At 37.7% G+C, this 12197-nt stretch overlaps 1 protein-coding gene across 1 annotated transcript; it reads right to left on the bottom strand.

Annotated features, from left to right (window-relative positions):
- Positions 1–8187: 8187 nt before the first annotated feature.
- LOC127803041 (transcription factor MYB16) lies at positions 8188–10202 on the bottom strand. The gene is made up of 3 exons (XM_052339044.1): positions 9914–10202; positions 9642–9771; positions 8188–9152 (listed from the first exon to the last, which is right to left on the bottom strand). The coding sequence occupies exons 1-3, from the start codon at positions 10044–10046 to the stop codon at positions 8345–8347; spliced, it is 1071 nt and encodes a 356-aa protein (XP_052195004.1). The 5' UTR covers positions 10047–10202; the 3' UTR covers positions 8188–8344.
- Positions 10203–12197: the final 1995 nt, after the last annotated feature.

Here is a 12197-nt window from a genome sequence, read left to right as displayed (position 1 = left end):
CAAATATGCCGATTTCAAATCGGGTAGACATCCTCTTCGCCTTGCACGAAGTTAACCTAGGTGGCTCTAGACACTGATGAGAATAAACACAGCAAACTCCTGCTGACACTAGGTTCTCAAAGAAAACCCTAGACCATCCGATAATAGATGACAACCCCTTAGATGAAAATAGACTGACTGATTTACTTTTCAAAAAACCCTAAGCGCCGAATTTAACACGGCTCTGATACCACTGTTGAGCACTGATACTCAAACCTTAGGGTTAAAATCAGAATATCCCAATCACAAACACACGATGAAACAAAAGGAATGAAAGCTTTAACAGTCATTCATGCGAAACAGAGGTAAGCCGAACTGAAACGAAAAAGCGAAAAAGAGACTCACAAGATTTTACCGTGGTTCACCCAAATAGGGTTACGTCCACGTTGAGCTCCAATATGGAGAGCTCACTGCACTAATGATTGAATCAAAAATACACCCACAGAAAACCCCTCAATCTCTCTGTACTTACAGTGGTTCGAGAAACACAAAACTTGCCCAATAATCACTCAAACAGATTAAGAGGCATAAAACCCTATCGAACCATATAACTATAAAGCTATACAAACATTTACAGAGAAAGAAAGAAAAGAACCGAAGCAAAACCAGATAACCCTAGGTCGGAGACGAAGGGTATCTCTCTCTTCTCGATCCCTATTCTCTTCTTTGATTGATCTTTTTTCTCTTTCGCCTTAAACATCTGTCCAGACCATATCCCGAGGAGAAGATAAATAGCGACGATGGAGGGCTGGGATCAAGAATCATAAAGCATGGATGGATGGCTCGGATCAGATCGTGCAAGCACGATATACAATATTCCAACAGAATAAAAGCAGACGGACAAGTAAGAAGAGAAGAGGGGTTGATAATGCAAACGGGCGCCATCAGAGGGCAGCTGATGGTTGCCACGTGCTGCCCTCCAATTGGCTGCCATATGGCAACTCAAGGTTGCAGCACGCGGCCCTCCACCTGCTTACCCCAACGACATCGTCTGGGGCTTCACTAATAACAGTTCAGATATTATATATTATATAATATATACGATCTGAATTTTAAGAATCTAAATATTGAAATTTTAATTCTAAACCACGCACCCCCTACCCCTATGGCTTGCCCTCTTTCTGCGATTGTGAGACCGCGACTCACAATCGCTGGCTCTCTCCTCTCTTCTGTATGTTCACAGTTAATGAGTCTTCATCGTCTTTGTCTCTTCTTTGGTCACGTCCGTCCTTGCATTCTTTTCTACCTTTGACTCTTCTCTTTTTCATTGTTTCTTCTTTGTCTTCGAGCACTCTAGTTGGTCGGACCAGTCCCTTCATGTTTCTCATCTATGATCCTCACTTCGCCGACTCCTTTATCTTCTCTTGTCTCTTCGTCCATTCATTATTTTCATCATTCATTGAATCTCTTCACTTTTTTCGTCTCTTCGTCTTTCATCTTTTTTGTTATCTTTGGTCTTCTCTACGTTGACTCTTTTCATTTCTTTTGTCTTTTCATTTGCTTATATTTGGTTCTCACTTCACTAACTCTCTTATCTTATATTTTCATTCATTTATCATCTTCGGTATATATAATTTTTATTTCGCCAACTCTTTTCTCTCATCAATTCATCATCTTCACGTCTTCGTCGTCTTTGTTTCTTCTCTTGTTCGTTGAGTCCACTCCTTCTCCAATCTCTGAAGAGCCTCCACCCCTAGACATAATTTGGTTTGGTATTTTTATTTTTTTTTTGCTTAGAATTGTTAATATTTTGAATTGTTATGGACCAAATATCATAATTTTTGTTCATTTTATATGATTTTTAGGTCCTCATTCAGAATTGTTTAAAGTTCAATTTGTTCTGTTAATTGATCAAACTGAAGTTTTTTTCAGTTAGTTCGATTGCCCAAAAATTTCAATCAATTCGACTTAGTTGTTAAGCCCATTTCTGTTTGTTTGATTTTTAAAAGTTCAATCAGTTCTGTAATAGAACTAACCTAATGCATTTATTTTGGAGCAAGCGCTAGATTGGCCCATTATGAAGGCCCATGTTTCGGCTTTGGTTTGTTTTAGTAAGACTAGGGCTTCAAGACCCCTGTTAAATAGTTGATCCCCCGGTCCTGTGCTTTCATCTACCTCCTCCCACTGGAGGTAGGCTCCGCCGCAGCTGCGACGGATCTCTCTCTCCTTTCTCTTTCTGGTATGCTGTGTAGATTATATGCCCGTTAATGCCGTAAGTAAATGCTACTGTTTTTTCTTCCTGCTATGTTTTCCTTGGCTGATTTTCGTTTCCAGTGTTTGGAAAGGTAGTGGAATGTTCCTTTCCTTCTGTCTATGCCGTCTCCTAGTTCATCTCTCTATCTCGATTACAAAAAATATATCTGAAACTTGAAATTCTTCAAATTAGCAGTTTGATTTGAGCACCTGCGAAGCTCTCTTTCAAGTTAGCATATATATCTCGTCTGATTCTATATCCTGCCTCTATCGATCAAGAATAGGAATATAAAGATAGGTAGGTAGTTCCAAGAGGTTGGATTGACAGAGCGATTAGAGTGCACAAGTACTTAGGCGTTGTGATCATTGAATTTCCAGACGCCTAATCTCAATGTGCAAAACTGAACTGTAGGGATCCGATCTGCAGCTTGAAATTGACTTTTTTATTTCTCTGCAAAAATTTTAGTTTTTATCTTTGCTCATTGCATAATAGCGAGAGTTAGGAACTTCTTCTGTGAAGGATTCGGACAACATTGCACAAGTACTGAGGCACTGTGACCATTCATTCCATTCCCAGTTGCCTAATCTCGACGTGCAAAAGAAACAAGCAGGGATTCGCTTTGCAGCTTGGACTTGAACATGTTCTTGCTGCCTGTTATGCCCTCACATTGTTACCAGATTTTCCCTCCTTCCGTGCTCGTTTCAGTTTAATTTTGCAGTAATGATCAAATTCGGGAAGGAGATCAGTCAAGTTGATTGGTTGAGTCGGCTTTTGCCCCAACTATACTCTCCTCCCTCCCCTCAAGGCGGTGAGAATTTTAGTGGGCTACTGGGCCCTGCTACAGGGAATTGTAGTTGGGCTAGGGTCTTCTTGAGTTGAGCTCAACTACAGGTCGGATAGGCCCATCCATTTAGAACTAGAAGGGCTAGCCCAGGACTTGGCCAATAAATGAGTGGCGTCATATTCACATTGATTATGTGTGGACAGGACATAAATGATGCTAGCGTGCACCATTCAAGAAAACCATTTCCTCCCCTTCCTTTTCAACTCTGTTCACAGCCTGGCTTCATAACTCTTCCATTTAATGTGAAAAATAATTCAGCATTTGTCTCTACCTCTCTTGTTTCCGCCGGCTATGCTGATGCCAATCTTCTCTCATCTCTAACTCATATAACACGTCCATAACAACCCATATACCTACAACCTTTTTCTCTGCCCTAATACCGATGACTTATCCATAATAAAAAAATATATTGTTTGATTTTTAAAATATAAAATTTTAAAATTTAATATTTTAATTATTAAAAATTATTACTTTAACTTCTTAATAAATAGGATCATCATAAGATAATGATAATTGATCCCTCAAATATCTCACTGATATATATAAGTTAAATTATTATTTTAACCTCTTAATATGTGTCACTGATATTTGCCATATCAGGAGACATATTATATTAGATTTTATACATAATATGATATTTGATTCTTAAATAATTAAAATTTTAAATTATTGATATAAAAAAATAAATTTTATTAAAAAAACCTAAATTTTATAAAAAAACTTAACTAAAAATATGTTTTAAAGGACTAAATTTTATTTAAAAAAACCTAAAATTTCATTCAAAAAAGACCTGAAAATATTTAAAAAGACCTAAAAATTTCATGAAATTTATGTTAAAAAATAACAAAAATTTCATTGAATCCATAAATTTTGTTCACAAACTATCAAATGAGATCTTAAACAAGAAGTGATAAAATAAATCTCATTAATTTTTTTTGAATATTTTAAAGTCTTTTTTATGAATTTTTATTTTTTTATGAATAATTAGGTCTTTTTTAATAAAAATTTTAGGTTTTTTTTTTCATAAAATTTATGTATTTTTTTTTAAGAAAAAAATTTCATATCAAAAATTAAATATTAAATTTTTTAATTATTGAATGATCAAGTATCATATTTATTTATTAACTCTAATCTAATATCTCTCGTTCATATAGTATTCGTTTGTGAAAATGTGCACGTTCATGTAGATACGAACGTTCCATCATAATAAAAATTTAAAATAATAATTTTTAATTATTGAAAGACGGTCATATATATATTAAGCCTTTTTTTCCCTCATTTGTTACAAATTTTTTTCTATTATGTGGGTTTGTAAAATCAATTATTAACCATTATGTTTTAATTGAATTGATTGCATGCATCTAATTCATTATTAATCTTGCCATATTTTTAGATTCTCCATCCATTCTATCCTTTGAATTAGTAGTTTGATTACTTTCAAATTTTACGATTCACATTTGTAATTTTATTGTATATTCAAGTTTTAATATATCTAAATATTTAAAGCTTCTAAATTCTAAAAAAATCCATTGATATATGGATCGTATATAAATTAAAATTGATTAAATAATAATATACCAAATTAATTTGCAGAATCCAATGGATCCCAAACATTTTGCTTGTGTGGGTGGGTTGATAAAACATTTGAAAATTGATGGAAAATATATACTCAAAACTTCCAGCGGTCTCGTACAAACATTTGTATCGTATTATTAAGTGGTGATATATTGAAAGCCAGCCCTAATTTATTTATTGGTGACATATATATATATCTATATAATAAAACAGGATGGTTTTTGAATTGTATAGACATTTTGATGGCTGAGATCAAATTTTGATACATTGATGGCTGGGATTAAAAGTTTTCCCGCCCAAAGTCAGGCAGCCATCTTCCACACAACCGCCCACACTCACATAAATATATATATATATATACACTAACATCTATATACACTCGGCTATATACACAGGCACACACTCACAACGCAACCGACTCTCTCTATATATATACAGAGAGCAAGCAGTGGGCGAGGGAGTTGAAGGCCGAACGGTAGTCGATGGCGGACGATACAGCGGCTGGGTGCGGCGGTCGAAGGCGCTGTCGATGGTGGTCGGACGATGCAGCAGCAGGGTCGAATGGCCATGGCAGTCCGTGGGCGCAGGGTCGAACGGCGATGGTGGCCTGCGGCAGCGAACGACCGGCGGAGACGACGGTGGGGCGGCGACTGAAAACGACTGGCGAAGACGGCGTTGGCCACGGCGGCGGCCGGCGGAGGCTGCGTGGGTGATGGCTGGTGCTGTGCGTTGCGTTGCAGGAAGAAGAATCGAGAGGAAGAAGATGAACAGAGAAGGGGAAAAAAATAAAAGAAAATATATTTTTTAATTAATACATTGCTGTGCACAAACTCCAAATTATTAATTAATACATTGCGGTGGTTGCTGTGCACGTTCCATTAATTAAATAAATGTATTTTTATAGGTGCATATTCCATTAATTAAATACATTTTTTATTGTTGTGCACGGAATGTATTTTTTATGTGTATTTTTATAGTTGTAATCTCTGTGTGTATGTATGTTAATGTATTGGATTAATTAAATATATTCTGTGTATATATTTTCTTTGTGTGTAACTGTCAATTAAATTTTATGATAGAAATTTTATGATATAATATTTTTATTTTTTATTTTAAAATGTCACTATATTCTATAAAATTTTTCATAATTATCTATCATTATATATTTTAAAAATTTCAAACCCAAAACCAAACAAATCCTTTGCCCATAAGCCCTCTTAACCCAACAAAAAAATATTGAATTTATTATGTAATCAAAATGTATCATGCAAACTATCAATCAAAGAAAATGAGTATGATATTGAGTTCAACTATGATTTACTGTTTAATAACAAAAATTAATTTATCATATAGGACATTTGTAAATAACTAAAAACAATCTCTTCATAAAATAAATATAAAATTAAATATAAAAAAACCCTCTTATTTTAAAATATGTAAAAATAACATTATTATTATAATTATCATCTATATAGTAAAGAAGAATATTTAAAAATATGTAAAATATTTCAAAGACACATTTCAATGGCTGAGATGAATTTTAAATATATATCAATGGTTGAATGATGTTCCCACCCATTCACTCCCTCACTCACGACCTCTCTCTCTCCCTTTGTCTTTCTCTCTCTCTCTCTCTCGCATATCCACTCACCCACCCCTCACTCACTTCTTCTCTCTTACAAACCCACCCACTCATGCCATCGACAAGTGCAACGGCGGTGGGAGAAAGGGAGGGTGAGCTGTGGGTAGGGGGGCCGACGGGTGCGACAACCACTCACTCCCTCACTCATTGCCTCACTTCCTCTCCCTCTTTCTCTCATAGACCCACCCACCCATGCCATCAACAGGTGCGACGGCAGTGGGGGGTCAGCAAGTGTGATGGCAGTGAGGTCTACGGGAGGGACGACGCCATGTGGGGGCCGACGGGTGCGACGGCCACTCACTCCCTCATTCATTGCTTCTTTCCCCCCCTCTGTTGCACCCTCTCTCATATTCCTTCATTGCCTCTTTCATTCTCCTTCTTTTTTTTCTTTTTTTTTTCTCTCACAAACCCACCCACCCATGTTATCGACGGGTGCAACAGCGTGAAGGGGGGAAGGGAGGGTCTATAGCGAGTAGGAGGGCTAGCAAATGGGGGCGAGGCGTTGCGAGAGATGGCAAGAGGGCGATGGAGGTCTAAGATGACCCACGGGCCCCCGACCGGCCGCTGTCGGGGGCTCCAAGGGTCCCTGGTGACGATCGGTATGTATTGTTTGATATTTAATTTATAATTTAATGTATTCAAGTTGTAGAACACTTAGTAATGTGATTTATTATATAGATTTAATAATTTTTTTATTATAAAATATTAATAAATTTATAATAACTTTAATTTTTGTATTTTATTCAGTATTTACAATTTTTTATAATACTAATAAATATTATTATATTTTAATATTAATATTATTTACTCCGTGCCTTCAGGCACGGGTATATGCTAGTATATATATATATAGTGACGGTCGGTTTGGGAGGACAAGTAGTGGAAGGCGTTTTTGAGCCATTCTTTAATTCGGCCTGGCTGGATCATCAATTTTCAAAGGCTGGAGTCTGGACTTGACCCCGCAATCGCATCGATCATCAACGGCACATTTAAGCTTCTGTTGCAGCAGGTAATTAAAATAAAAGCCACCTCACCTTTATATATATATATATATATATCTCGGTTGGCTCCTTAATTAACGTCCTTCTCCTTCCTCATCATCTGCACTACTGCCTGCATTTTCTGTTATCTGTACTGTAATTGTGAAGTGGGGTTAGGGCTAATGTAAGGTTTATGATTCGGATAACAAAATCCTAATAAAAATATTTATTTATATGACATGAATGACCGAATTTTGTTGAGAAGGAAGCAAGCAGGACGCCAAAGCAGGCAGGCAGGCAGGCAGGCAGTGTCTACTTCTTTGAACGCGGAATGAGACACGAAACCAACCGCAGTAAAGTCTGCCATTAACGCGTCTGACTTCCATTTGCCTTTCCAGATAGATTTTCTTTTCAAAAGGAACTCTTTATAATAATCAAATTAAAGTTCATTTTTTTGGTCCGATTTCTTAAAATGAGTTAGATAAATAAGGATCAAGTTAAGTTTAGAATGATTATTGAACTAAGAAATAAAATGATCAAAATAAAATTAAAAAATATTTTAAAATTTGTTAAATTCTTTAGAATGCATTAGAGAGAATATGTAAGTTATTTTTTTCTTATATATAAGAAACAAAATATGCTTATCTAAAAAGGATGAGAGATATAAATGTTTTAAAATATTGAGATAAGAGATCATTAATAATTTTTTTAAAATTAATTAAATAAACTTAACAAATATATTAAAAAAGGTAAAAGTATCATATACATCCCATATTTTTCAGGTCGTATCTTTATTAACAAATTATCCTTTAGATCTGAAGACTTGGCTTGCATCTGCCGGCCCGACTTATTAGCCGCCTGCGAATGGAAAGATTGCGGAAAAGAAGTAGAAAGAAGAGTCCAATTAATACGAAGTTTTGTACATATATATATATATATTGTTTGAACATAATTGACTCCAAAGATCTGGGTTTGCTAAGACAAGGAGTTATTAATAATTGATGCAGACCAGAGAGAGAGAGAGAGAGAGAGAGAGAGAGAGTTCCATGGATGATTTCGGTTACAATTAATTAGAGCATGGGTGAATCTGGGGGAGAAGAATTCACCAAATTAAGAATACTGTTCCAGTAATTCTTGTTGTCTTCATAGTAGTCACTGTCACCGCCACTTCGGCCACCGGAGGAGTTACTGACCAGCTGGTCGGTAAACTTCTCCATGAAGCTTCCGCCGTTAACATGCGTAATCTCATGGCCGCCCGATCTGAAAGGCTCCGGCGTCCACCTGTCGTCCACGGCAGAAACAGTCCAATCTTGAAGCCCCGACGGGAACGACAGGGTGTCCTCCATTCCGTTCTTGAATTCCGGGAAATGGGTCGGAAACTGCTCTTCTTTCTCGAGCACTCCACCGTCGCAGGACCCTGAACTGGGCACAAACTCAACAAACGCCGTCGAAGGCGGCGCATTATCAGAGTAGCTAAGCGTCGAGGTCGGAGACTCCAGGTCGCCGCCCAGCCCGGCGATGGAATCGCTCCAAGCTTTCAGCATGTCAAGACACGGCGGCGGCGACGCAGAGGCTGGCACAGCCGGAGCAGGAGCCGGGGAGGTGAGCTTGTGGGGGAGAGAATTGGAACGCAAGAGCTTGGATTGTCGGACGAGCCTGGCCTCGGCTTCGAGGCGGGCGCTCTCCCACTGGGCCATGTGGGTGAGATTGGCGGCGTTCTTGGAGTGACCGTCGATGGACAAGAGGGCATCGTTCTTGGGCTTGTGGGTGACCGGATCGATTCCCATGTTGGCCAGCCGCTTCTTGAGATGCGTATTCCAGTAGTTTTTGATCTCATTGTCCGTTCTCTTTGGCAAGTGAGTTGCAATGGCCGACCACCTGGCGACAAGACGGACGACAATGGAGCCAAACGCCAAGTAAAAGGCAACCCTCTCATCAGTTCCTTAAAAATAAAACTAAAAACAAACGTGCAAACAAACCTTAGGAACCATCTACCCGTTACAACTAGCTACGAGCAACACCCCCTTTAAAGGACAAAAAAAAAGGCCATGAAAACCTAAAAGGGGCATCCTTCCTGAATCCGGAGAATAAATTTAATTCTGTACTTACGTGAATGTCAGCTTCTGCAAGCGAAGCTTGATGGCAGATACCCATTTCCAAAACGATTGAATACGAAATTAAAGCACGTTCAGGCCCATATATTATTCATTTTGATCAGAAAATTAAGGACCCGATCGAATTATAATGAAGAAGAAGAAGAAGAAGAAGAAGAAGATGAAGATGATGTAAAATTGTATTTCTAGATCATAAATATATACACATAGTTAAAGAGTGATTAAAAGTATGGATATATATTAATTAATGGACCTGTTTCCTAAGAGAGCATGAAGCTGGATGATGGTTTGTTCTTCCTGTAAACTGAACTTCCCCCTCTTGATATCGGGTCGCAGATAATTCGTCCACCTTAGCCTGCAGCTCTTCCCACACCTCTGGAGACCTATATTTTTATATATAATGGAGCAACGAAGAAGAAGAAGAAGAAGAAGATTAATATATATATGTATATACACACATCTTGAACAGAGAACATGCATGTTGATGATGGAATTATGTATATGAAATTAAAGAAGAGTAGGTACCGGCTTTAGCAGGCAACGCGCGCCAGCTTCCATGCCCGTGTAGTTCAATGTAGGCCAAGAGCTTCTTGTCTTCTTCAGGTGTCCATGGTCCTCTCTTCAAGCCCACCTTGTCACAGCATGGAGTACGTCCCATTTCCCACTCTCCCAGGAAGATTGCAGCGCCCAACACCAATTTGCTACTTAATTATAACAACCCCCCAAACACAGAGAGAGAGAGAGAGAGAGAGAGAGAGAGAGAGAGAGGGAGAAGATGGGCTTTAAGACCGGATGACAGGAGAGAGAGAGAGAGAGAGAGAGAGAGAGAGAGAGAGAGAGAGCAGAGAAGAGTAGTCTGAGGAATTGATTTGATGGGGGCAAAGGTACCAATTCGATGGGTACGTGATGTATAAGACAGTATTGCCCTTCCTTTTGTTTTACGATTTCTCTCTCGCATTTCGTCCTTTTACCTACACGTCCCCTTGAGGGAATTTTCTGTCTTTTTACTAATTCATTTGTATATCATTTGTCTCTCCATTAAGCCTTAAATATATGCATTTCTCTCTTTTTATTTAGCATTAATAAACATAACAATACACTTGGAACTTTTTTTTTTTTTTTTTAAAATGACACAATACAATAATACTAAACAAACCCTTAAAAATGGAGACTCTAAACTCCACTCAATTATTATAATAAATATTACTACATAAAAAAATACTAAATTGTTAATTTTTACATTATGAATAATTTATTTTTGTTTAAAATTTAAATAAAAATAAAAACGGAACCAACCGCCTCAACCCAAAATTCTTGGAACTTTGGATGGGATGATGATGGCACGGAGGCAATTAATTGGCTGCCCCCCAATGTTTCCAAATATTGCACATATGTTTCCACTCGCTGGCTGCCTGTTGTTTATTATTCCTTCTGGACGCTAATGTCCTGCGTAACGAACTGGGCCAGTCTACATTGTCCAGAAATATGAAAGAATCCGGGGACAATATCGTCAATTCGAATAACGTCAGTCCCTATCTGTACACGCGTCACGCTTATGTATCTTTTTGTGACGCTACAATAATGCTGGCCTCGTATCGTATGGTGCCCTGCCTTCGAACAGGGGCAATTTAATAATTTCCATCGAAGCCCCGTCATTCAATCCCCTGGGCCCTACGGCCTCGTGGCCGAATCATTTCCGCTGATTCAGTCCATACGTGAAAATATAAAAGAAATTACCCAAACAATTAAATTGTTTTTTTTTTTTTGAATAAAAATTCATTAAAGAATTAAAACGCAGAGCGTTGATAAGAAAATGCAAGGACATACCCTCTAAACACAAAAACTACACGAATTCATAATTAAAGCAAAATAAGAAATAATGGAGAACTGCATGGCTATAACTAAAAAGCCTCAAATAAACCTCACGGATAGCTCCGATGATAAGAACAGGGGGATAAATATGTTTGAGATCTTAGATTTGAAATTTCTTAGAAATACTATATAAAAATTATACAATAATTTACCTAAGAGTGTAGGTTAGGGTGAGACTCACCCCTCCCTAAAGACTAAGTCAGACAAAGCCTAGAATACCCCCAGATTAATTATAAAAAAATCTCTAATAGGCCAAAAAAAAAAAAAAAAAAAAAACAAAGAGCAGCAAACAATAGTAAACCATCACCTTAAAGAGAGAAAGAGCCAAAAGGAAAAGTATAACAACTCTATGAGAGCCCATCAAAAGCAAAAGCCTCTAATCAACAAATACATCCCTGGCTCGAGAGAAAGGAGGAGGCAAGAGCAGATGGTCCAAACCCACAGTGGTAGCAGGGTAGTTGACATGGCAGTGGAAAGGAAAGTTGGATAGATAGAGCCACCACAAGATCACAAACACGACATAATAAGTAGGGAAGAGAAAGACGGGGCAACATGGAGAAGGGGAAGAGGGGGGTAACTGAAAGGCCCATGGAGAGAAGGAAGTAGACCTGGTCCTTCTGCCCCGATGACAACCTCATTAAAATTTAGTATAGAAACACACTGCCAAATTTTACAATATTAGGATGGAAGTCACTTTATATGGTGGAAGAGCACATACCAAGATCAAAACCCCCATAATTATAAATAATTTTAATTATATAGTAATTTGATTTAAGCAATACATCTCAAACTTCATAAATACCCGACAACCCATTGATATAATTAAGGTCCAACGCTGGCCTTAATTTTCCCATGTAAGGACGCAATACACCTGTCGCCCTCTTAAAGGTCCACCTGGATCATTCTGGTAAACGAAATAAGATATAATACGTAATAA

Source organism: Diospyros lotus, chromosome 6, assembly GCF_014633365.1.
Source record: "Diospyros lotus cultivar Yz01 chromosome 6, ASM1463336v1, whole genome shotgun sequence".
NCBI classification, from domain to species: Eukaryota; Viridiplantae; Streptophyta; class Magnoliopsida; order Ericales; family Ebenaceae; genus Diospyros; species Diospyros lotus.
Note: the sequence above shows the minus strand (reverse complement) of the source record. Positions and strands in the feature narration are given on the sequence as shown.

Coding starts and splice junctions, on each gene's coding strand:
- LOC127803041 (XM_052339044.1), bottom strand. CDS start 10,046: ATGGGACGTACTCCATGCTGTGACAAGGTGGGCTTGAAGAGAGGACCA. Junction 9,772..9,913: donor CGCGTTGCCTGCTAAAGCCG/GTACCTACTCTT, acceptor ATAAAAATATAG/GTCTCCAGAGGTGTGGGAAG. Junction 9,153..9,641: donor CATGCTCTCTTAGGAAACAG/GTCCATTAATTA, acceptor TCTTGTCGCCAG/GTGGTCGGCCATTGCAACTC.